We start from the raw sequence: 27,612 nt of genomic DNA, 5'->3' as shown, positions 1-27,612 counted from the left end.
GAACTAAAACGAGGCGGGTCCCACTTCTAAAGGTCTTAGATAGTCGAAGGGAGAGTTCCAAGGCTAGATCCTAAACCCTAAACGGAAGACTAGACCTCACGAAAAAAATTGAGGTCAACACATCCACAGTGTTTTCCTTACCTAACTGAAATTTAACATCTGCATATTCCGTTGCTATCATCTGCTGATTGCCTAACATAAACTTTAAAAAATGTAAAATTACATTATGATCAGGATTTTCTATTCTTGTAGCATTTCAAACATTGATCAGGTTAAACATACCAGAGAGAAAAAATTATTAAGTTCTATGGAATGGTTTGGTAAGGGATAGACTCTCTTTTATTTTTGTCTTACTTCATATTAGGAGTAGTTCCGCAACAGGAGCCAAGGAGTAGTAAGTGTTTTCCTATAAACACTCGTACATAAGAGTATTAAGAGAGTGGTGAGTCTTTGTTTTCAGGATATCCAGAGAGTTTCGGGATAAATTTCCCAACCAAAGTGAAGGTAAGTAGGAGCAATAGTGGGTATAATAGCTCTACAAGATTGGTTGTCTGATCTGTCTGCCCCTTTCTTGGAGGATTGTTCAGTTCTTCCCTGCGCAGAAACGGGTGCGCCATAGTTTTCACTTATTCCTGGTTTCAAGCAGCAGAGGGGAAACAGCCAAAGATAGGCAGATAACCCAATTCAAGGTCTTAAATTTGTCTGCATTCTATCGGTGCCATGCTAGATCCTATAGCCTGTTATTAAATTCTCGGTGTAACTCTTAGCATCTTTTCGGTAAGCTGTGAAAGATAACTTAGTAGACTGCAAACTAGGTTTTTTTGTTTACAAGGCTTTACTTAAATTAAGTTTAAAATCAGTTACTGCTAAGAGAATTGCCTCCGTGAATTTCAGCAAAACAACTAATTACATTCAAGATCAAAATTAGAAAGCTACTGCTAGGAGAATTGATGGAAAACAAATACTAGCCGATTATCCTTGGGATCAAGAAAACAGGCAAACCCAAGATGTTTTCGTTTCCTTTACTTATTTTATGCCTTACCATTGGATAAATAACAGCCTAAAAGTCCAAATATCGCAACAGCCAATTCTTTCAGCAAGCGGCAAAACATAGCTTACATAAAATAACCTTCAAACTAGAGCCAGAGCATACAGAAACATTTTGGCAACTTTTATCAGCCCTTTCCAAAAGCTGTTGGTGAAAAGGCAATGCAGGTTAACTTGCAAACTGCACTGAACAACAAACAATTTAATAGCAGATTTATTTCTTTGGAGGGTTTGAACGGGAATTATTGAATAAAGGCTGAGTAAATCCGCTTCAAGATCTTGTCAATTAATGAAGATTTTTTTTTCAGTGTTTTCCCTTTTTCTAGGTGTGCTGCTAACCTTTTGTGAATCAAATCCCTTTTCCCGTTACTTTTCTTGCTGTTGTTCGGTGTCATCTTAATAAAATAGTACCATTGTTGTGTTGACCTCACTTTTGGCGGAATTTTGGCGGAAGTGTAGTTTTTCTCTTCTTTAAAAGCCTAGGGTCTAGCCGTAGGACTTCCTTGTCGACTACTCCTAGAAAACTAGCAAAGGAGCCCTCCCCGTTAGAAATTCTGAGCATTTCTTCGCTCGACTTGACGTTCCGTGTGGTAGTTCCCCGTTAGAAATTTTTTCAGTGGTAGGTAAGGCTACTGTGGAGAAACTCAAGGAGCATCCCTATAAGACAGTTGGCCCTAGGATTGATCGTACGCGTTGATTTGGAACTGTCTGATCTGTCTTGCTCTTCTTCGTCCTGTTTGATTGAGCTCGAGCCAAGTTTTTGGCGTGCTTTGGGTCGCGACGCATTTTTGTCCCGATCGTCGACGAGGTTGCCTAAACAACTCCGGTTGGTTTTCTTTCCGCCGCCCCGTCAGGGGAAGATGCGTAATTTAGGTATAATTATAATAATAAATAATAATAATAATAATATTATTATTATTATTATTATTATTTATAACCTAAATCTATCTCCTCCCTCCCCGCCTCATTCTCTCGAACCCCGGGCCTGCCTCAGCCCTAGATTGGCTCGTTCGGTTGTCTGATCCGCTCATTCGTGTCGTTCGAGGGATTCGTTCCTGCGTTCGCCTCTCGCACGCGACACAAATCTCGCAGACGCCCATCCCTCGTATCCTATCTTCTGCGTCCTGAGTTCGATATTCTCTGTCGCGGATCGTATCCTCTGCGAGAATCTAATCATCTGTCTCTCTCGATCTCTCGAGTCATATGCGATCTCTTAATCATTCTTTCTCCTTTTATGGTCTATATGAGGTTTTCGTTTGGTGTGTTTCAAAGAGTCGAAAATCTCTGAGGGAGGGGAAAACTGTCATTTTCTTCTCTCACTTACTTCTTTATTCTGTTGTTCTTGGGTTGGTTTCCTCTCACAGTTGGAGGAAGGATTGAAGTGGGGGAGTGCTTTGAAAATTTCTGTTTTAGCCCTTGCTGGTTTTCAGTTTGCTTAAAAGTGGTCGGGTTTGGATTTATTGTCATAAGTTGTGTTTGTTGGCCTATAAAGTTTTGGTTCGATCTCTATGAGGGCTCACCTGCGTTTATTTGTTTTCTGCTACCTGCCCCTGTTCCAAACAAGTATTGCATGCAAACCTTAGAGTCTTAAGACTTGGTATAACCTACTATATGTTGGTTTAGCTTTGGCCCCTGCTGGGCTCGGTTTTGGCTTGTGGTAACTCGGTTTTGGCCATTTGCTGGCTGAGGTTTTTTTTTTTTTGGCCTTAGTTGAGGGCTTCGTTTGGCTCATTTTAAACCCTTGCCCGATGGCCAGGTTTGTGATTTGTGTTGTCCTTATTCGAGAGACTTGTTGGGTGGTTGTCCTCTCCTATGCCTACTCGTGAGTTTATTAAATGTTTTTTCTTGCCCCTATCCGTGAGCTTCTGTCCTCTCTCTTGTCCCAAATCGTGAGGTTATATGGGGAGTTTGGCTGTGCTTTTTCTGGTTTTTACCCGTGGACTTATTTAGCTGGTTGGTCGTGAGGGCTGCTACGCTTGCCCGTGAGTGTCTCAGCTGAGTTTTCTTTTGTCTTGTTTGGTTGCTCCCTGTTTCCCCGTTGCTGTGAAGCTGGGAGTTGATTTTCCTTTTGCTACTTTGGCCGTGAGCTTTTCATCCGATTAGGAGAGTAGATGTTTTAAATTCGACTTGTGTTAAGAAAGGCAGAGGTAGACCTAGGAAGACTTGGGCTTATTGTATTAAAAATGATCTTAATTTACTAGAACTAAATGAAAATATGACACTAAATAGGACGCAATGGAGAAAAAGGATTCATGTAGCCGACCCCATGTAGTGGGATTAAGGCTTTGTTGTTGTTGTTGTTGTTGTTGTTGTATTTTGGCCGTGAGCCTTGTTCGGTGGGCACCGCCCTTTTGGCTTTTGGTTTTTCCCTCTAACCGTGAGATTAGTAGGCATAGGTCTGCTTCTTTTTATCCCCCACCCGTGGGCCTGTTGGTGGGTTATTTGGAGATCGTTTGGCTCTTTCTGCTGAATTCAAAAGGCTTGAATGTTATTGGTGAATCAAGTTAGTCATCCTAAAGAAATTATGATCATATTTTGCACTCTCTTATGTATATCAAAGATCGTCATGGAGTTGATTTGGGTTGCTTTGGCCGTGAGCCTCTTTTGTTCTTTGGGTTGCCTCGACCGAGGGCCTTGATGGCTGCCTCCTCTCCTCTATTGACCCTGACCGTGAGTATTTATTTGGTTTTATTAGAAGATTCTATGTTCATTTGATATATGAGGCTATCGGTTAATTTGGGAGTTGAGAAATTTTAAATTTGATATGGGTTTAGAAATGCTAGTGGTGGTTTCCCCCGGGTCACTTTCCTTTTGCTCAATTTACGAAATTTGGGAGATTTTCGAATTTTATTTTGGGAGAGTATTTGGTTGAGACAACTTGATTTCATAAAAGATATTTTTGGGGTTTGGATACCGGCGTAAAAGGTCATTCGTGTGTGAGTGTTACAATGCTCGGGTTAAGCCAATTCTAATAAAGCGAGAAAATGACATCCTTTTGGATTGATTCAAGGACCTTGAGCCCTACTTTTTCACAGTCTTTTCGTCACGAGTTTTGAGAACTGATTCATCCTCCGACTTTTCGGTGTTTTAGGCGGATCAGTGCCTCATCTCTCTCACCTCATTTTTGTTCTTTTTTTTCTTGCTTCTTGGTTCAGTTTTTTATGATTATGTCTAATACATAAGTGTCAACGTATAGTCTTTTGATATACGTGAAACCATCAAGCAAACTCGCAAGTAGGACGGTTTTGTTTTGGGACTTAGAGCAGTGATGACAAAAACACACTGGAAATAGAGCAGAATGATACGTCATCCTACGGCATCGGGATCTGATTCAAGAACCAATCAGGATCCGATTCAGGAACCCGGTGAGCTGTAAGATGACAGTATCATTCACCGACATAAGACTAACGAGAGTAGACCCGAACATTCTTAGGTTGTTGGTGGCCCTACGCCCGACAGCGCGATCAACTCGTGGACAACTACTTTTCAAAATTGATAAAAAACAAATTTGATAAGAATAGATACACATTTTTCTAAAACAAAAATATATTTTTCGCTACAAATAAAATTGATACAACCCCTTTTGTATGCTTGAAACTTATGTGCATGCTAAAAATATAAATTTTAAATATATTTTAAACATTGGTTGTCCACCTGTTGATTACCTGTTTGGGCTAAGAAGTACACTCCTGAGTTAGGTTCGATAGGACGCCCCTCTAGTTGAGTGGCGGGTTTTATACATCCGGGTGACCGAGTAGCCTTCGACGACCCTCGAGTACTAATATATAGTTGAGCCTAGCCCCGACCCGAATGCTTGCGGTCCCCTCTTTTCAGACTTTTTCATGTTTTCTTGGGATTTTTGGACAAAGCACTCGTGGTCTCTTTTCGGGATTTTCCCCGTGTTTTCTACGATTTTCATCAATTCGTTGATTAGTCGATTTCCTCGCATTTTTCTTGTCGCGAGTCTTGTGATGATTTTTCTCGAGATTCTGGGTGTTGTTTCTTTACTTCGTTTATATAAAGCATTTCAGTTTGCTTCCTCAAATTTTGTTGTTTGTATCTGATTGCATCAACTACACCTGAGGAACTGCGGATCTCCCAGATATACAGGTTTGCTGTGTTTACAGCATGTTACTTTCTTGCAAATCACCTACCTGTTGTACTTCTTACTTTTCATTTACATCGCATGTTGTATTGTCTCCTTACTGCATACTCTACTGCTTGCCCTGTGCTACATATTCTACTGTTATATTATACACTGTACAACTTCAACATGTTCCCTATAAAACATTTAAAGAACTACAACCATAGGGCCGCTGGATTTGACATCATAACCTGACTCCCTAGAAAACTTGAACTCGTCCCGACAAGGAGTTTGGAGCTAGCACGGGGGGCAGCACGGCCATCTTCAACAGCAGAATATGTCTTCCTCAGTTAAATCATTCCTTCCTTAGAATTAAACAACAATCCATGGGATTTCGAGGTCGTTCGCGTGGTGCGACATAAAATCCTCAACTTTTCCTTTTAGGCATTTGTACAGCTCTACTGTGCAATCTAAGCGCTAACTCGTTTTAGGATTCTAAAATTGTCGCCTATCGCAACCTAAATCCTCACATCTTTCAGGCTATTTGTGTGATTGTTTCATACAAGTGTAAGCCCTAAATAAATAAAATTGGTAGGATAAAACACTTGAATAATTTCTCCTCTAAACTGAAGCCAAACAATATGATAGACTGGGAAGTCACCGAGGTTCTCCTTCGGATCTGCGATATCCTCTAGTTCTTCCTCATTTGGATCCTACAATAAATGTTCCAAACTTGAATCATTCCTTTTTCACACCCCCTTGTTCGATTTCGTTGAAAAGTTCTATCACCTGATTTTTATCGAAAGTATTCTTTTGTGACTACGGTTGTCTAAGATGTAATTAACCATAGGAGTTTGCCTTATAGGAAGCTTTTCCGAACCCAGTTTAAAATAAACCCTATTTAATTTTTCATATTAAATAGGGGAATTTGTCGGCAAATAAAATGGTTTCGCAGACTAAACGGACGTCATATATTTCTTAATTTATTTGATCGAGTCTCATCCTCAAGTCTTAAGTTTATCCCTCGGGATAGATACAGAATTTGCGGCAGAGCGCTCTTTCATTTAAACTGTGAAGATTATGGGGTCAGTTTGATTTCATATTTTTCTAAACTTAAATTTATATGTGAATTAAAGCGTCCTTCCGAAGCGGGCGATGGGATTTCGATTCCGGTGACCAACAGCTTCTTACGGACAACTCCCCCAACTTTTTAGTGCCAACAAACATTGAAAATGAATAGTTACTCTGGCCAAATATATAGTCAAGAGAAATAGAATTGAAGTTGAACTAATGCAGCGCAAACATTGATTATATGTCACATCTCAGCATCCAAGTGTTATTATCATTGTATCAATTCAGCTTTAGTCTTCAATATAATTTTCATAGCAAAAGTCTGATTATTAAACTGATCTTCTAATAAAAATAACGATCGAATGGTCATTTATTACTCAGGTTACAATTATTATTAGGAAAATGATGCATTAAAATGAATCTCCATCTTTGACCTGTGATTATTAAACTGATCTTCTATGAAAATTGGACATCTAGTCTAATTTTCCTCGCTCTACTTTCTCATTCTCCCATCACTTTCTCCAAAGGTCCTTCAAATCTTTTGCAGCATCTTCTTTATCACAAGCACACATGAGATGAGGTAAGATCTAGATGTCCAAGCCACCAAGCAACGAATATGACAAAACTTAAACATCCTCTTAATTCTCTTGATTGCAACAAAAAGGTTGTGGTTTGAATGTAAAAGATAAGTGTTAGCAAATAAAAAACGTTCACATGATTACTTGCACAAGTTATATCTATAAAGTAGAATCTACGTAAGTAGACGAGACAAACTAAAAAAATAATAATTCTAGCGTGGGTTGATTCACAGCACCTCTTCCATAACAAAGAGATGGCATTCTCCAACCAAAATGGCACAAAGTAGAAACTTATATGTGGCATGAAGATTTACACAGGATCCATATCACAATAAATACGAATGAATTCCAGAAGCCCCTTGACTATTTATATGTAGCCTATTTAGTTCCAAGGGTGATACATTTCTCTAATTTAGACCACTATAAAAAATTGACCCCAGATGGTCCCTCAAATAAATTGATAGAATTTTGAAAATGAAATTGATCACAATTTAATCCCTCAATTATAACAAATTGGTCTCAATTTTTAGTCCCTGAAGGATCATTTGAGATCAAGATTATATGGTTAGAGAGTCAATTGAAGATATGTGAAGCTCTAGAACTAAATTAGCAGCATATGAATAAGAGACTATTTTGGGGCATAACCCACAAAAAATATGAGTAAAAAGACTTTGGAAAACAAACAAAACAAAATACAAGAGAAATGAAAAGATAAGGCTGAATTGTTCGAGTATGAAGAACCACAATAGAGCAAGATAGAATTAATTGATGTAATATAAGCCTAACACAAGGCCAAACCATCTCATTAACTGCCAATTGGAAATGAGCGCATTCCAAAATCAAACCAGACCATAATATACCTGATATACCCATTTGAAGCATTTTTAGCATAATTTTATTTAGGGCCAAAATTCTGTTTTTAATTTAATTTACTTTCCTAAGTATATTTATCATCTTTTGGACAAGATTAGGTGTAAATTTAAATATTGGTAAGGATTAGATAGGATATAATTTGCTTTCAAATATTTGAATTTATCCTCTTTAACCCTATTTCTAAATTAAGGACCCGTTATTTGTGATTGATAATGATTAATGAATAAATGAATGAATTTTTAGACTAATTAAGTATTCTATAGACACAACTTATAAGTATGGCTTGCTGCGAGTTGTGAGAAAGGCTCTTTCTTCTCCCTCCATCATTTCGATCCTACAACCAACAACAGAACTCATTCTTCACATTGATGTCAAATGCAAAACAAGTTAAGCTAGTAAGAAGACCGAGGCAAGAAGTTAATTAGTAACTACAGGAAAAATGATAATATTTACAAAATAGAGATCTCTAACATGCTCTAGCAAAGTTCGTTCAATGGGTGAACAATACAAGTTTTGAGACTTCAATACCACAAAAATTAGACATATCCTAGCAATCCTCACTCTCCACATATTCATGTTAAGTGCAAAATAAGACTTAATTTTAGAGTAAAAGCCCACAATACTACGCGACTATCAAGAAGTGTCCAATTTAGTCTCAGAGTTTTAGATTACTCCAATTTAGTCAGAGTATTAGAAGTTGCTCTAAATTGGTCCTAAATAATACATTTTGTTAATTTTAATCATGGTTTGCATGAATTGAAGGGTATTTTCGTCTTTTATGTAATTATTTAAAATTTATATGCTTTGTATATGAATCAATTTTTTATTAGTTATTGAAAATTTATAAATTTTAGTTTGCATTAATAAATCTCCTCACAGCAGTCATCATTTTTTTTAAATGAATTTTTTTGTTGTATCATCATTTGAACTCACATATGGCCTACCATTTAGTATTGAGCACACTATTTAATCAATCAAACAAAATATATTTTTATTTTTTCTCAAGCAATTACTTCGCAACAAAAAAGTAGAAAAAAATTATTTTCAATTTAATATTTCATAGCCTTATGTTAATATATATATATATATATATATAATATATATTAGAAAAGTCCAATGACTAATATATTAAAGAGAAAAAAATACATATAGGTTGTATGAGTGGGCCAAAAAGAAAGTCCAATCCACAAAATACAACACAAAATTTCAAAAAAGAAAAGATACATAGATTAAAAAACCAAAACCACTAACGGGCATAGGGACGTCCCAATTTAGTCCTCCCTCTACCATATATATTGTACCGTCGTCTCCGCTCTGCTAGGGTTTTGCCTCACGGCGAACCCTAGCGTCTGCTTCGATATTTCTCGCCTCTCTGCTTCACCTTCGTCGTCGGCTTCTCGCATTGTCTGCCACTTTCTGCTCGAGCTGATTTCGCAGGGGTCCTCGTCGTCTGCTTCTGCGATTTCGACGGGTTGCATTGCTAGGGGCGTAAACGAACCGAACACGAACGAACAAAGCTTGTGTTCGTGTTCGGTTCGTTTAAAATTTAGTTTGTTTGAAATAAGCTCGTGTTCGTTTCTTAACGAACGAGCCGAACACGAACCGAACACGAGCTGTTCGCGAACGACGAGTCAGTTTGACATCTCTAATATTAATATATAAAAATAATATTATATATTAATTATATAACTTATATTATATAAATATACAATATCTATATTAGTATATTACTACTATAGTATATTAATATAATATTATTATTATTATTTTATTATATATTATAATTTATAAAATTTAATGTTTTAAAATATAATAAGTTTTTTATATATAATTATTTTATATTATTTTATATTTCAAACAATAACGATTCGAACACGAACGAACGCACCACTATTCGTGTTTGGTTCGTTTAACTAACCGAACGAAAAAAATTTGTTCGCGTTTGTCTCGTTTACTTATCGAACGAATCGAACACGAACTCATTGACGAACCGAACACAAACTGTTCGCGAACAACGAGCTTTTTTGACAGCCCTATGCATTGCTTCCGCTCCTCATCTTTTTGCTGCAGGCTGAAGGGCATCGTTCTTTGTCTCCTTTTGTCGTATGCCGCTCTGCTCGAGCTGATTTTGCAGTGTCCTCAATCCCCTTTTGTGCTCTGCTCGAGTTGTTTTCGTACAGTCCTCGTTCTGAGTCATCCGCTTGCCTATAGGGCGTCGTTCTACTTGAGTTGAATTCACGAGGTTTCTGCTCCTGCTCCCTGGTTTCAAGATTCGGACTTTGCTCTTGATTTCCTTCTTTACTGTTTTTAACGCCACACCTCCATCTCTTTGGGATGGCTTCGGAAAACCCGTATGTTGCTGCCCTTGCGGGTGTCCACGCCCCACAGGTACACCTAAATCGTGTTTTTTCCCTCCTTCGTTTGAGTGGGAGGGAGATATCAAGATACCTGGTAAGAATGGGAAGTTTGTCATCTTTTTTACAGAAGCTGAAGGTATTCAACTTGTTTCCTCCTGTCGACTGAATTTGGTTGAAAATTTTATGTATGGTCATTCCAAAATGGAACTGATTCGCAAAGCATTTGAGCTTATGCACCTGGTTGGGGAGTGAAAAATTGGACTGTTAGATGGAAGACACATTCTCATACAAATTAATAATGAAGACGATTACACGTATTTATTTGCTAGAAGGATAATTTGGATTGATAACCAAGTAATGAAGATTCTGAAATGGTCTATTGATTTTGACCCTCAGACGGAACCTCCAATCATTCCAGTTTGAATTTGTCTTCCTAGTCTGAAATTTCATTATTTTACTCAAATAGTTTTGTACGTTATTGCCTCAGCTTATGGTAAGCCACTAAAAACGGACATTCCTACTTTTAATCTTTCTCGTCCATCGGAAGCCAGAGTACTTGTTGAAAGAGAAATCCCTTCATCTGCTTCTGAGGAAATTTGGTTGGGCACACAACATCATGGATATTGGCAAAAGATAGTGAATGAGCATTTTTCCTTCGTATTGTTCAAACTGTCGTATGTTCGATCACTCTAGTTCTCAATGCCACCATCTACACCCCCAACTCAGACCAAAAAAGCACAAACCTCCCCAAGAGGCAGCGATTTCAACTCCTCCTGATCAGCTTCAAGTTATTGACATTATTGATCATCAAAAGGATACCCCGGAAGACGTCACTATTATCGCAGACAATATGACAATCATTCAGTCCCCATTTGTATCTCCCCCACTTTGGAACCTCCTATTGTGGGGGAGAGGGTGATTCTTCGGGCCCCACTTACCCTAGAACCTATCACCGACAATACAAGTGGCAATATTTCTACTGGTTCACTACAGCCTCATCAGGTCGAGCAAATTATTAATGTTACTCAAACATATGGGGATCGTGATGTGCAACAACGTACACCTGTCCGCCAAATTTGGTATCTATTGATTAGATGAGTACATCATCAGATGAGGAATGGCAGGTCTACACATCCAGAAGAAAGAAGAATGAAAACCTATTTAAGCTCAGGAATCTAATGAATGATACGTTGGTTACTACAGGCAATGGTACTCACCTCAGCAACATGTTAGTCGGCTCACTTCCGAGGACTAGAGACAGAGAAAGAACTAAAGTGGGACGTCTCTAACACTTTTGTGGCTTTTTGGTTTTTTAAATTTATGTATTTTTGCTTTATTTGAGTTTTGTGTGTTATATTGTGTAAGTTGAGCTTTCTTTTAGGCTCTCTCATACAATCTTTCTGCATCTTTTCCGTAATAATATATTTGTCCTTGGGCATTTTTCAACTAGGGTTTTGCTCCTTGATGGCGATTCCCGGTGGTGATTCATTGATTTCTCATTTATCTCTATCATCTCCCGCGAAACGAAGTTTCACACTCTGGCAAACGTTATCCAGTCGACAAACTTCTACAACGCTCTTGTACTCGAGGACGCTCGTGCTCTTGCCCTTCAGTCGACAGCTCGTGTTCACTCGCAGTGGATAGCTCGCATCGTCTCTCTTTTTCTATCGCTCTGCCCGACAGACATTTCCTACTCGGCTCGCGTCGCTAACCCACAGTTGACGGCTCGCATAGCTGCTTTGGATATGACATCCACAATCCGTTCATATGTCACTACACTTACCGACAACATTCATTTTACTACTCGTGCTCCTCCTTCAGGTTCAGAGTCTGATTTTCATATTTGTAAGTCCCGCAATGTTCCGCAATCTTTTCACTCTTGAAGGTGGTGGCGATCACACCTTCACAAAAAAACTAGGAAAAAAATGGGAAGCCTACTCTTATTCTCACAGAGGTTGAAAACAGTACTCTCGCATCCTCTTGGCGTTTTGCTCTAGTGGGGAAATTTCTTTATGCTCACCCAAAACTGGAGATCATTCGGAAAGAGTTTAAGGCTATGAAACTATTGGGCAGTTAGAATATGGGTTTACTTGACGGTCGGTGCATACTGATTCAGTTATCTCATGATGTCGATTACACTCGCATCTTTTCTCGGAAAGTTATCAAGATCAACAACCGTTACATGAAAATTCTGAAGTGGTCGACCCAAAAGCGGAGTCTCCTATCATTCCAGTTTGGATAAAATTTTCGAGATTAAAATTACATTTCTTCAACTTGAAAATTCTCTACTCCTTAACAACTGCTTACGATAAGTCTCTCAGGGTTGATAGTCTTACGCTTGTTGTCACCAGACCCTCTGTGACTTATGTGTTAGTGAAGAGGGATATCACTCAACCAGCTCCAGATGAGGTATGGATTAGAACAAATCAAAACGGATATTGGAAAAAGGTTTGAATCGAACAACACCCTCCTTATTGCTCTCATTGTAGTATGTTTGGTCACAGCTCTACTATTCGCTACGGTTTACATCCTCATCTAAGGCTGAATATCGCCAAAGAACAATCATCTATTATCCCTATTGAAAAAATGCAACCCGATTCTCTTCCCAACACTGCAGTTCCTGAAGAAGAACAACATACTACAGCTACAGATCCAGTTGTGTTTATACCACTCACTGTTATTGAAGAAGACTCAATTACATGCCAAGACACACGAGAGTGCTCATTTGATCCAATAACAGATCAGCTGATACAACATGTAGTTGTTTTTAATGTTCAACAACCTGCACATCTCCAGCACACTTTAGACCAAGATTAGGTGAGTAAATCTTCGGAAGAGGAATGGCAGGTCTATTCCAGGAGGAAGAAGAAGAATGAAGGCCGACTCCAGCTCGGGAACATATTGGATGATACATTAGTTACTATTGGAAATGGCAATCATCTTATCAATCTATTAGTTTGCTCCTTCCCTAGAATCAGAGGCAGAGTCAAAACCAAATTGGGTTGCTCTCTAGTCATCTGATACTATGTATTTCAGCATTTTTAGGCTTTTTTTTTTATCTCTGCAGTACTTTTTTGTATTTCCTAGTTTTGGAACAATTTGTGGTTATATTATGGGCAGCGTGTCATGTTTGTGCCCTCCAGCACATTGTATCTATATTTTTATTTCTAGTTAATATATTAGCCCTTTTGGGCTTTCAATATATATATAATGAAAAATATTTGTGCAAAAATATAAGTGCCATCAATCACATAATTTTAACATTCTCATACATAATATTTTAAACATAAAATAAATTTATTCATTAGTTTTTCAATTTAACTTAAACTTTTTTAAAATGCATTTTTTGATAAATAATATTAAAATTGAAAATTAAATTAAATTGAGTAATTCATATAATTTCATATTCAATGAGCTTTTATGACATAATTCTTGATTATTTTAAAATTTTTCATTTGAAGAAAAGGTGATGACTGTTGTGAAGACATTTATCAATGCAAATTAAAAATTATAAAATTTCAACAAAAAATAAAAAAGATACTTATATACAAATCACATAAATTTTGAATAATTGCACAAAAGATGAAAATACCGTTCAATTCATGCAGGCCACTATTACATTTAAACAAAAAAATGATTTGAGGACCAATTTGAAACAACACGTAATCAACACGTAATAGTCCGGGACTAAATTGGAACATTCTAAAACTCTTGGACTAAATTAAACACTTATTTATAGTCATGGGGCTATTGTCTACTTTTACACTTTAATTTTAGTCTTTAGCTTGTGCACTTTTTCACAATTCTTAGAAATGTTCTTTCTTCTTATTCATTTTTTTCATGTTATTGTCACCTTAACTTTTAAGCTTATCTTATTGTTGCATAATATGTTCTCCATTATGCATGTCCAAACAACCTAATTAAATTGTCATCCTATTATCTTTCTAATATAATCATTTTCAACCAATTAATTCCAAATGTTATCCCACGTCCACCTCAATACCGACATTTTGGCCAAACTTATTTTATTTTTAGTGATCATTTGTTGTGAGGTTCAAATTCACCTAGCAAAATTAATCTAATTACCTTGAAAACCTAGAAGTCTTCATAAAATTATCTTATTGTATGATACTCTACGAATTCCCCTAATTTAATAATTAATTAAACTCAAGAAATTATGGCCAAATCTTAAATCCCCCTTTTTCTATAACAGATTCAAGTAACTCGACCTATAATAACAAAGTATCGCATTAACATCATGCATAATTGAAAATTATCAATTTTGTGCCTGTTACGAGCCATGTCATGTACAATTTCACCTTTTGATTGTGAGTAGAAAGCTTAATAATAGGAAAATGATAAGATTAATAGCAGAAAAAAGGGACTAAAAATATTTTTTTAGGTAAAAAAGCTTAATGATAAGTTGTTATTGAACTTATTATAAGTCACTGCAATTGCTTATTATTCAGTCAATTAATGATGAGGTGATTCTTAGTTTATTATTAATGAGAACATAATACATACGGTTAATACTGAAGCTCCTTAAGAATATGAGTGAATTATTAGCATGCATACATAGAAAAATATAATAAAATTACAGGTGATGACAAAAATAAACTTGTATGTTTTAATAGGAAGGATATATGCAGAATCATCGTGGGTAAAAATCGGAAATAATAGGAAATAAAGATATAAGGGAAAAGCTATCCAGAATTTAAGTACATATTAATAGATTTATAACGGCAATCCCTAACCGTTATTACTTATTATTAGATTTTATTCTTTTATTATGCATTTCCTATTTGTTTTATTTTGTTTTTATGTATTTCCTAATTGCTTGATTCTGTTTTTTATTTCTTTCATTTATTATGTCTATTGTAGATGGGTTTAAACACCCTTTCTTCTATTAATAATATTATGTTGCTCTATTCCAAATCTTAACATGATATCAGAGCTTAACAATTGATCCAGACAGCCGTCGGACACCTCCACAGATGCCGCCTACAGTTAACTCATATTCACCTACAGTTAACTCCTTTGGAGGTTCCCTCCAGCGGCCAATAGGGCTGTCAAAAAAGCTCGTTGTTCGCGAACACTTCGTGTTTGGTTAGTCAATGAGTTCGTGTTCGATTCGTTCGATAAGTAAACGAGACAAACACGAACAAATTTTTTTCGTTCGATTAGTTAAACGAACCAAACACGAACAGTGATGCGTTCGTTCGTGTTCGAATCGTTATTGTTTGAAATATAAAATAATATAAAATAATTATATATAAAAAATTTATTATATTTTAAAACATTAAATTTTATAAATTATAATATATAATAAAATAATAATAATAATATATTAATATACTATAGTAGTAATATACTAATATAGATATTGTATATTTATATAATATAAGTTATATAATTAATATATAATATTATTTTTATATATTAATATTAGGGATGTCAAACTGGCTCGTCGTTCGCGAATAACTCGTGTTCAGTTCGTGTTCGGCTCGTTCGTTAAGAAACGAACACGAGCTTATTTCAAACAAACTAAATTTTAAACGAACCGAACACAAACACATGCTTTGTTCGTTCGTGTTCGGTTCGTTTACACCCCTAGCGGCCAATCCACCCCCCAAAAATTTCCTTTAGCGTGGCCATTCTGTGTAGCTGCCGCCAGTCCTCTGGTTTCCTACTTCTCCCTGCAGCGTGTTTTTTTCTCCTGTCAAAAGCCCCCTACATGTGTTGTTTTCTCCTCCATCAAAAGCCGCCTGCAAAAAGATTTCCTGTCTTCCTTCTACAAGCACAAGTCGCTTTCCTAGTCGGTCTTCTGCAGGTGTTTGGATTCTTGTAGTCGTATCGGTCTTTTAGTACCTAATGGAATTGGTCAATGGCTCAGAATCACAACCACAACTGCGTTGGCTCAGTCAGAATTATGGCAGATTCCTCCAACACTGAGCCACAATTAGAATGTGTTCTTGATTCCATCGAAGGATCAACCCCAACCTCCGCTCCCTTGCAGGCCGGAAGATCGGAAACCAACATGAACTTCTTGATCACAACCCATAAATTGAACGACAGCAACTTTCTCCAATGGACCCAAGCGATGTCTTTGTTTATCAAAGAATACGGGAAATTCAGTAAACACACAGGTATGATTCGTGAGCCTCCAAAAACTGACCTGACATATGGAGCTTGAGAAGCATAGAGCTTTATGGTCATATCGTGGCTGATCAACTCCAGGCAAACTTTGATTGGTCATTCATATATGTTTCTCCCTTCAGGTAGTGTCATCTGGACGGTTGTCTGTGATACCTACTCGGATGTATAAAACCCTTGCCAACTCTATGAGGTGTCTAAGAAAATTTGGGAGGCAAAATAGGGGTCAGTGACCATGACCCAATACTATAATGACATGGTTGCACTATGGATGGAATGCGACATGTACTATGTCTATACTTAGGACTCTCCAACCGCCATTTCTCTCTTCCAGAAAATTATAAAAAATGATCGCATGTTCCAATTCCTGGTTGGCCTTAACAAAAAAATTGAAGAAGTCTGGCGTCGTATTCTTAGTCGGTACCCTCTTCCTTCCACTTAGGCAGCATTCACCAAGATTCTTCGGGAAAAGAGTCGGAGACTTGTCATGTTCGACACTTCAATTTCTTCTGTCAAACCATCCATCTTAATCTCGAATACTGCTCAGCCCTCATCCATGCCACCTCGGACCAATCACCCCACTTATGATTACTATCGCAAATCCAATTACACTCGGAATAAGTGTTGGAAACTTCATGGTAAACCGGCAAACAAACCTTCTATCAAAACCTCAAGGCGACGTCTGATTCTACCACGACTCAACCGACTCCTACTTATAACATCTTGGAATCCTCCGAATCCAAAAAATTCAGATGGAGCAATTGAACAAGCATCTTGGAGCCAATCAGGTATTTGCAGGTCCATCAACCTCCCATGTCCGACAAAGTACTCTTCTTACTGCTGTCACGATTTATTCCTCCTCTAATCCGTGGATTATTGATTCAGATATCACATATCACATAACTGGATGCTCGCAAGCTTTCTCAACTTACCATCCGTGCTCTGAAAAAAATACAGTCAAAATTGTTGATGACTCGTGTAGTTTCATTGCTGGTAAATGGTTGGTTGTACTAGTAACCGGTATAACTCTAGAGTATGTTTTACATGTTCCTCGGTTGCAATATAACTTGTTATCCGTCAGCAAATTGACAAATGATATCGATTGTGTTGCTAATTTCTTTTTTTATGGATGTATTTTTCAGGATCGTCGTTCGGGAGGAAGATTGGAATTGCTAAGAGGATAGTTGAACTCTATTAATTCCAAGATGAGAGCACGGAGAGTGAGGACACGCCACTCAAGAATTATAGCTTATCTAGAGTCGTTAAATGTCTTATTATATTGTTACATCGTAGTTTTGGTCATTCTAATTTTCAATATTTAAAATATTTGTATCCTTTGACTTTTTCTAATTTTCTAATAAAAATATTTCTAACTTCAATGGTCAGACATGTGAGTTAGCCAAGCATCACCGGGTCTATTACACACCCCACACTTACACACCTTCTGCTCCCTTCCCCCTCTTTCAATGACATATGGGGACTCTCTCACACTTCCAACTACATCAATAAACAGTGGTTCTTAATCTTGATTGATGACCACACTCGAACGAGGTGGGTCTACATTTTAAAAAACAAATCAAAAGTTCTCACTTTCCATAACGTCTATACATTTATTATACATTTATTTTAACCAAATTCAAAACTCTTACTCAGGTCCTTCAGACCAATAATAGCCGTGAGTTTTTCAACTTTATTTTGGATGAATTCTTAGTAATTAAGAACATCCTCCACCATAGCTCGTATACGGACACTCAATAAAAAGGGGTAGCCGAGAGGAAAAATCATCACTTCCTAAACTTTGCTCACTCCATTATATTTCAATCCAATGTCCAGAAACAGTTTTGCAACAATTTCATCCTGACTACTACATATCTCATAAATAGAGTTCTCTCTTAAATCCACAAGTTTCAAACCTCCTTATCAATCCTGATGTCATGTTTTTTTGCCAATCAGATCTTCTACACGTTAGATCCTAAATTTTTTTGGTGCACGATCTTTGTTCAGAACACTGTCCCCACTCGGAATAAACTTGATCCATAAAATGTATCTTCCTCAGTTACTCTGCAAGTCAAAAAGGGGTATAGATCTCTTGATCCTACCACAAACAAAGTCAAGGGCTTGAGTTCTCACACACTGTCCCCTATCCTACTCCTATGGATGTTCTACCCATTGTTCCTACCACCGAGGAATCTCTTGCTCCGTTGAGTGCATTAATTTTTCCTCCCAATGTCTATGTTTACACTCGGCGCACTCATCGCAATGCTCCTACTCTGGAGCCAGCTACCTCCTTACAGGACCTCGACTCTACTTCAGTCGACATTCTCAGCACGACCCCTCCTCCAAATGGGGAGGTAAGTTCTCCAAGTAAGGTACACAATCAGATATATTCCCTCTAGTCTATGGCAAACTATGTCTCTTTCCATAGTTTATCGCCAACCTATAGAGAATTTGCTATTGCACTAACGGACAATCAGATCTTAGCTACTATTGAGGTTTCCCTTGTCGATTCAGCCTGAAAAAAGGCAGCAATGAAGGAAATGAATACCCTTCAGCAAAACCATTCGTGGGACAATGTGGATCTTCCTCGAGGCAAGAAAGTTGTAGGGTGTTGATGGATTTTCAGCACCAACTTCAACTCTGATTGATCTTTTAAACGCAACAAGGCACAATTAATCATCAAATAGGAGTCACAGAACTACGAAGTTGACTATGAGGATAGATTTGCTTCAGTGGCTATGTAAAACACTATTTGGGTCCTGTTGTCACATGCGGTGAATCTGGATTGACTTTTATTCCAACTAGATTTCAAGAAAGTGTTCTTGAATGGAGAGCATACAAAAGAGGTCTACATGTCTCTCTCTCTCTCTCTTGGATTTGACTCTACTGCCTCCAAAGAACTAGTGTGCAGGCTACGAAAGTCTTTCTATTGGCTAAAGCAGTCCCAAGGGCTGGTTCGGCAAGTTCACAAAGGTGGTTGTGGGTCCTAGTTTTACTCAAACTTAATTGAATCACACCCTATTCTTCCAGCATTCTTTCAATTGTCAGGTAGCTATCCTTATTGTTTATGTTGACAATATTGTTCTTACGGATAACAATCTCCCAACATTGGAGTCCTTGAAAGACATTATGGCCACGTCCTTTGAAATGAAGAAATTGAGATCTCTCAGGTGCTTCTTAGGTATGGAAGTGGCTTGATCATTTCAGGGACTTTGTATGTCTAAGCGCAAATATATGTTTGATCTCTTGATAGAAAACAACCTTCTTCAGTGCAAACCTATTGTAGTTGCAATGAATCTCAATGAAAAATTATATGGCATTTCTAATGTTGTGTCTGTCAACAAAACTTATTACCAGCTCCTTGTGGCAAACCTCATCAACCTCACACATAATCGCTCTGATATATGTCAGGCAATTGGTATAGTGATTTAATTCATGCATGACCCCTTATGAGCACCATTTCCAAGCTAACCACCATATTCTCCACTATTTAAAAGGTACATCGGGCCCAGCTTTGTTTTTCTCCCGTCACACCTCTCGGTCTATTCCTGCTTATACAAATGTTTATTCATGTTTATAGAAATGTTGATTGGACTGGATCAGTTCATGATCCACGTTCCACCTTGAGGTATTGCTCATTTATATGGGGCAATCTTGTCACGTGAAAAAGCAAAAACAGTCTGCGTTTATCCAGAGCAGTGTTGAGGCTGAATTTCAGCCATGGACCTGGTAATCTGTGAAGCCCTCTAGTTACGCATCATGCTCCGCAAGCTCATATGTCAACCTCTGTCCCGTTGTAGCTATTCTGTCATAACAAGTTCGCAATCAACATTGCCCACAATCCAATCCAGCATGATTGTACCAAACATATGGAGATTGATAGACACTTCATTAAAGAGAAGATGGAGTCCGGAGAAATTTATGTTCCTTTTGTACCCTCAAGTAGTCAACTAGCAGATATTCTCACCAAGAGTCTTTCACATTCTTTGTTCGATGACTTCAAATTCAAGTTGAACATGACTGACATTTATGCTTCAACTTGAAGGTAGGTATTAGATTTACAGCAGCAATCCCTAGTTGTTATTTCTTGTCATTAATTTTTATTCCCTCATTATTTATTTTCAAATTGCTTGATTCTATATTTATTTCTTTCATATTTGCTTGATTCTGTTTTTTTTCTTTTTTTTATTATATCTATTGTAATCGGGTTTAAATACCCCTCCTTCTATCAATAATATTATATTAGTCTATTCCAAATCTTAAGACATGATTTTGTAATACTGGTGCATACTTTAAAAAATGGCATAAGCGCTTGGTACTTTCAAATGTGAAGAAACCAAATAAAAAATACTCATATTCTAAGGATGTTTTTTTAGTGCAAAGTGATATAATGAGAAAGTGGTTGAACACGACAGAAATTACTTGATAGAAATTTATTGAAAACAAATCATAAGAAATTATCTCCCTATGATAAGATGATGGAACTTTCAAGATCAGCACTAATTTATCTTTTGAAATAAGTTGATTAGAAAGGTAAATTGGAATTCTATTGTTGAATCAAAGCTAATGAGAGATAAAATAACTAGTTACATCTAAAATGTTACCCTAAAAGTTTAAAGAGAATCTAGAAATTTATTGTATAAATAAATAGATCTACTGGTAGAAAGAGAAGGTATAAGAGTTTCCTAAAAAAAAATCAAGTTTTTAATGAACAATAAGAAATAAATACAATTAGCCTGGAAATGATTATATCGCTATAAGACCAGTGTCCTAAAAATATGAGATATTAAACTAACTAAAAGCTACAAATTTTGATGATTAACATAATAGAATATGAACTACAGAGAAAATTATACATAAAATAACTAAGGATAAAGATATAAATTACAATCAATTAAGAAGAATTCAAAGCAAAGAAAATAGAATCTTAGTCTAAATATAAACACGCCACAAAAAAAAACAAAAAATGTCATTTTGAGATATTATTAAAAAAGGAACTGCTAATCAAAACGTCTAACAAAATTGAAAATCTCAGAAAGCCAAAGAAAATAACGATATGCAGAGATAAATATTGTACTGGTAAAAAATTCTCTCCTAAAAAAATCGCAATGAAGTACAGGAAATCACAGGTTCTGCTGAAAAGATACTCAAAATATTTAAATTTTTAATAATAATCGGTAAAAATAAAAAACATGCTTGGATATAAAATTATATACGTATGAAAGTTCTTCAATTAAGACTATCACAAATGAAGCGCTAGAATTTACAAGCTTTGTCGGAGAAAAACGTGTATTTGTGTCTTTAGTTGCATAACACCGATCAAGCAACTTCTTAATGTGATCATGCATGGTTGCATCTGTACCTATACCAGCCTATAAAAGATCAGAAAATGGGAAATATAAGAACATTATCTGAAAGGCCAACTAGACGACAGTTCATCACAATCACAAAATAAAACATAAAAAATAATTGACAATTGAGCAATCCACAGTTAATGTTTGCTGCGTTTATTCATAACATAATCTTCAGTTTTTTAGTCAAATACCCACTAATAACACAATAACAAGAAAGTCAATCACCTTATCCATACGGCTAAGCAAATCTGATTCGCTTAAAAGTGGCGGCGGCCTTGTGACCCCCGAATCAAGTGTTAAAGTTGTAGGAATAAACTGCAACAAAGCCAAGAATTCAGTCTTTAATATAGCATACCAGTAACATAAACAAGAAAGATTGGGCACCAACAATCTAATTTAATATAAATATGCATGAACAATTAGTAAAGTACATTTCTGAAATTATAATATCAGCTAATCCATTTTCATACTACAAATATATGGACCTAATGAATCAAAAATGATGCAATCTATGCCAATGTAAAGTAAATACTTGTGAAAAAAATGAAGAATAAACCTGCTAGAAACCGGGAGAGAAATTGATCGCCATAAGAACTAACTTCCAAACGCCACAGATAACCATAAGATTTTTCAAATTGCAGAACAAATGTTTGCTGCCATCAACAGGGACTCTACAAGAGTTTGTTGGAACACAAGAACGAGATTGAGAGGTCCAAAAATAAAATCACTGCAGCTACTCTTCGAAGTACGCTGCAGCTCTGCAGGACATCATTAACTTGTATTGTGAACCTCAATTATTTTGCACATTCTCTCCTCTGATGGAATCTAAACGTGTATGCCAGTTGGAAGCATAAAAAGTGAGCATTGAGATTAATATAATGAGTCTTGGTGTTGTAATATCTAGATGTCTTGAGATTAATTCGATGTAACCATTGCTATAATGTTGATATCCATTAGATAGGGTTGCATTCTCTAGGAGTGTCAATATTAGAACTCTAATCTGACAAAATAAATAAGAGTTTAGAGCAACCAGTGAAATGTCTGTGATACCGGAGAAGAAAGCCCAAACCACATGAGAGAATTTTTTATTAGCAGGGAAATATGATTACCATACACACAAACTGAAAATAACATCACCTACACATCAAAAAACACAACAAACACCTCGAGAGTGCAGCCCAAGGAAGGTGGAGATTGCTAAGTGGGTCCGGATGACTGCCGCGGTTGGCAGCAGCGAAGGCAAGGTTAGAAAACTACAGGAACAGCTAGAGGGTGGGCTGTCCTGTGCAGCTAGAGCATGAAATTGGGGCAGAAACGGAAGGAACACCAAAGTTCAGCTCTCCCGGGACGGCAGCAGCAAGGATGGGTGGGTCTGCAGCGATGTAGCAAAAATGCGGGCGGGTGGGTCTGCAAGGATGGGTGGGTCTGCAGCGATGTAGCAAAAATGCGGGCGGTTGGGGTGGCCGGAAGGTGATGGACAGCAAATTCGCCTGCTGGAAACAAGAACAAAGAAAATACAATCACCACCGGGGAAAGGGATACAGTCAGAGCACCACCCAAACCGCTGGATACATCTCTCAATGGGGAAGAAGGCTCCACACAAGAAATCTGAAATCAAACACAGCAAAAGACTACTTCTAAACTCAGGAAACAAGCACATAAACAGACCTAGCTAGATGGGAAACAAGAAAGGGACAATGGTCAGGCATCAATGCCGCTTCTCCCCAAATCCCGCTCAACCTGGGCGGGAGATGCGAAAGGAAAGGCCGCACGGACCGCTCCAAGCCACTCGGCCCTCTGGAATCTTGGATCGAACCGCTTGAACCGGCCACCTATGCCAGTCGGTTCAGCCGGCTGGCTTGCTACCCGCAATCGTTCGGGGAACTCCCGTTCCTACGTCCATGCAAGGGAAAGCCCCGCGTCAGTCTCCCGGGGTTAGGGGAGCTTCGACCTCATTCGTTGAAGCTTTTGGCTCCTCGTGGCACAGCGTCAAGTTTTATGGCACGTCGAACAAGTAGACGTGGTCATTCCAAAGAACATCCTGATTGAAGAAACATTCACCCACTTTTGACACGACCTAAGTTGGAACTGTAGATAAACAAGTATTCCTACAAATCAAGTGTCGCGTCATCCCAGTTATAACATGCTTCTTCCATTTTTTATACATGACTGGGTGCAACCGGTAAGCTAGTATGTGAGGAGAAATCCACTTTTGGTTGAACTCTATAACAGCCTGCGCCAATCTCACTGACTTCTCAAGAGAGACTTGTTCCCCACAAATAGGACCTAGATTCTATTGCAGAATTTTCTTCCCCATCAAGCTCCTCGGGCCCATTACAAAGCTGGGGATCATCTCTCCTATTTGAACATCTGAAGAGGGGTAGCATGCGGAACAGAAAATAACCTATGAATAACTCTACGTGATATTCCCGACATGACACAAAATGACTTGTCTTCGTACCATGTTGGACCTCCCCCCGTAGGGATAACTCAGGAAGAGGTATAACATTTTGAAAAAGCTGTATTTCTTGCACTTGTGAGGGGGGTAGGGACAGTTGTGAGTGGATTAAAGCAGGTGGAGGTGGACTAGTCCCAAGATGGAAGAGGGTTGCAGGGGACGTGACTGTTGTGAGAGGATTCTGCCAGCCAGCTAGCAAAGGGAATAGGATTATGGTAGCAAGGAGGGCAAGGGAATGACTCACACCAATTGTTCGGCGGTATAAAGGAGTTACAACACCTTTGGGGAAGGGAATATGTAGAACAGGGCAGCCTGAAGTTGTCGGCGGTCTACAGCAAGCTACTGGAAGATCCAATAGTCGCACTAAGAGGTCGAGAAACAGGGGAGAAAAGGATTGTTGGCGGGTAGGAAATGTGAGTAAGGTGAAGGAGGAAGTCGGAGAAGATAAATCACCACCAGAGGTATGAATGCAGCCAGAGCACCACCCTAACCGTCGTATGCAGCCCTGTCAGCCGTTTTAACTTTGTAATTTGAAAAAGTGATGATTTTGTAAATTTTGAAAATAATTTAAATATGAATATAACCTTTCAGATTTTTAAAAGTAACATTTTAATTTTAAAATATGTGAGACCAAATGGGCCTCACATTTTAAATAGTTTAGATGATTGAATACAATACTACAAATAATTAATTATACTTATCCCGAAGAATAAATATATCACTTGTAATAGGAATTCAATCACCTAAACTAAAGAATTTGTGACATCCGTTTGGTCTGCGAAATAATTTATATGAGACCAACAAGTTCCCCTACCTAATACGAGGATTAGATAGGGTTTATTTTACCTGGATTTCACGTTCTCTATAGAGGCAAGCCCCTATAGTTAATTACATCTTAAATGATTGGGGTCATTTAAGAAAACTCTCGATTAAGATCAGTGGTTTTGCCTTCAAGATTTCAAAGTTTAGGTTTCCAAGATCGGTCATGAGAAAATCAAATAGGAATGACTCGAACAGAAACAGTTATTTTACGGAATCCAAAAGAGCGAAGGGTAGGGGATATCACAGATCCAGGGAGAATTCCAATGACCTCCCAACTATCCTACTGTTTGGCATGATATCTTTGAAATGATATTATTTAATGTTTAATCTTGTAATTTATTTAGAATTAAGGACTTCTAATTGCACGATATAAGATTGTACAATTAGCCTAAAAAGATAGGAGGATTTACACTATACCGTACAGTAACCTCGGATTCCTAAAGTGCACTTAACCACTAAGTTATCATACACTCTTCGTAGTAGCACCTCCGGGGTTAGTTTTAGTTTTGAAAATGCACTTAACCACTAGATTATCATATACTAAGTTATAGTGTGTATCAAAGTAACTAACATGCAGTATAAAAGAAAAGAAACAGTATAACGCACAGTAGAAATAAAAGACAGTATAACATGCTGAAAGAATAGTATAACGTGCTAGAAAGAGCGATATAACGTGCTAGGAAATAAATAAAAAAATGTTGCAAGGTAAATCACACCTGTAAATATGAGAAGTCCGCTGCTCCTTTAAGCTAGCTATTATTCACTGTATAAAGAAAAGTTGTTTGGAAACTTCGAGAAAATCGATGAATAAACCAACGACGAAAGATTCTGAAAAATTGAAAAATAATAATAATAAATATCAGGAAAATCCCGAATAAAAGACCACGAGTGTTTTGTCCAAAATTTCAAGAAAACATACGAAAAAATCCGAAAAGAGGGGACCGCAAGCACTCGGGTCGGGGCTATGCTCAAATATATATTTATACTCGAGGGTCATCGAAGGCTACTCGGTCACCCGGATGCGTAAAGTCTGACACTCAACTAGAAGGATGTCCTACTGAACCTAACTTAGGAGGGTATTCCTTAGCCCAGGATCGGTAATCAACAAGTGGACAACCCAATTTGTGACACATCTTTAAAATTTAAGTTTTAACATGCATATGTATTTCAAGCATACAAAAAAAAATTGTTTTAATTTTGATTTTTATAATGAAAATATTTTTATAAATATTGTATCTATTCTTATCAATTTGTTTTATTAATTCTGAAAAAAAAAATGGTTGTCCACAAGTCGATCACGTCACCGATTCTAGGACTAACAACAGCCTAAGAAGGTACGGGTCCCCCTCTAGTCTTATGTCGGTGAATGATACTTTCATCTTACAGTTCATCAGGTCCCAGAATTGAGTCATGGTGTTGTAGGATGAGATCTCATTTTACTCTACCGTCGGCGTGCCTTTGTCATCATCGTCACACGCCCCAAAACAAAACCAACCTACTTACGACCTTACTTGATGGTTTCATATATAAGAAAAGGCTATACATGAGCACTTATGTATCAGACATAAGCACAGAAAATCAAACCAAGAAGCAAGGAATGAAAAGAATAAAAAAGGGGATGAGAGAGGAGAAATGATCCACTCAAAAGATCGAAAGAAAAAAAAAAGGTTGAGCAATTCTCAAAGTCATAACAAAAATACCTAAAAAAAAAATAGAGCCTATGAAGACCTAAAAAATAGAGCCCATGGTCCTTGAATCAATCCTATAAAGATATCATTTTCTCACATTTCATAAGCGGATCAATCCAATTTACTCCACTAAAAGGTCATAAGTTAAAGCTCACAGGTAAGACAATAAAGGAGAGGAGAGCCCACGGATAAGGCAATAAGAATCACACCCCAAATCCAAATTCAGCTCACGGGTAGGGCAGCAAGAGGGAGAGCCCACTGGTAAGGTAGTAGGAAGGAGAGCTCACGGGTAAGGCAGAAGGAAGGAGAGCTCACGAGTCAGGAAAGAGAGCTCATGGGTAGCCCACGGGTAAGGCAGCATGAATCTCAGTCAAACTCCCATTAACTCACGGGCAAGAGCCAAAGGAAAATTATAAAGGCAATAAAGTGAAACTCACGGCTAAGGTAGCAAAAATCACAACCAAGCCCCAAATTCAACTTATAGGGAGGAGCCAAAAGAGAGCACGGTTAGGGACAACAAAAGAACGGTCAACTCCTAAAGCTTAACGGCTAAGGCAGCAAACCAAAACCACCAAAACCAAAACCACCAAGCTAACAGAGCCACCTAGACACCCTTATGGCAAAAACAGCAGGCCAAAGTAGCTAAAAAAAAATAAATCCATGAGTAGGGACAGCAAAAGGAAGACCATAAAGATCATAAACATCAAACACGGCTCACATTAAACATTCCCACATAGTGATGCATATCGGAATTTATGAATTTTGGGATGACAAACTTGATTACCCACAAAAATTTCAAAAAGAAGCGTTATTTAAAGGAAACATTATTTAGATATTTTCCACACAAATTGAACCCAATTAAGAGGGGCAACCCAAACAATTTCTTAGGCACAATGAACTCAGCAAAAGGGATGGAAAAGAGAGCTGCACAAGCACATCCAAGCCCCAAGTAGTAAGGATAAGGCAGCAGTCCATAATAGATATGCAATCACAACAGCTAGATCAAAATCCAGAACAGGTTCACTTAGTCTCGGGCAAGGAACCACAAAAACAAAATCAAACCCCAACAAACCGAATTCCATCAAAAAATGGGAAAACTTTTCCAACATTTAAATGCATTTTAATAAAGT

The 27,612-nt window shown here is 37.6% G+C and overlaps 1 protein-coding gene across 1 annotated transcript in view; it reads right to left on the bottom strand.

Moving 5' to 3' along the window:
* Nucleotides 1-27,612, bottom strand: part of LOC110028783 (DNA topoisomerase 3-alpha) — a 152,681-nt gene that overhangs the window by 86,536 nt on the left and 38,533 nt on the right. Inside the window, exons 13-14 of the mRNA XM_020730774.1 lie at nucleotides 21,740-21,829; nucleotides 21,428-21,532 (exon numbers count right to left, since the gene is read on the bottom strand). Of these exons, the coding sequence (XP_020586433.1) occupies nucleotides 21,428-21,532; nucleotides 21,740-21,829 (195 nt within the window). The remainder of the gene's footprint in view (nucleotides 1-21,427; nucleotides 21,533-21,739; nucleotides 21,830-27,612) is intronic.

Source organism: Phalaenopsis equestris, unplaced genomic scaffold (assembly GCF_001263595.1).
Source record: "Phalaenopsis equestris unplaced genomic scaffold, ASM126359v1 Scaffold000531, whole genome shotgun sequence".
Classification (NCBI taxonomy): Eukaryota; Viridiplantae; Streptophyta; class Magnoliopsida; order Asparagales; family Orchidaceae; genus Phalaenopsis; species Phalaenopsis equestris.
Note: the sequence above shows the minus strand (reverse complement) of the source record. Positions and strands in the feature narration are given on the sequence as shown.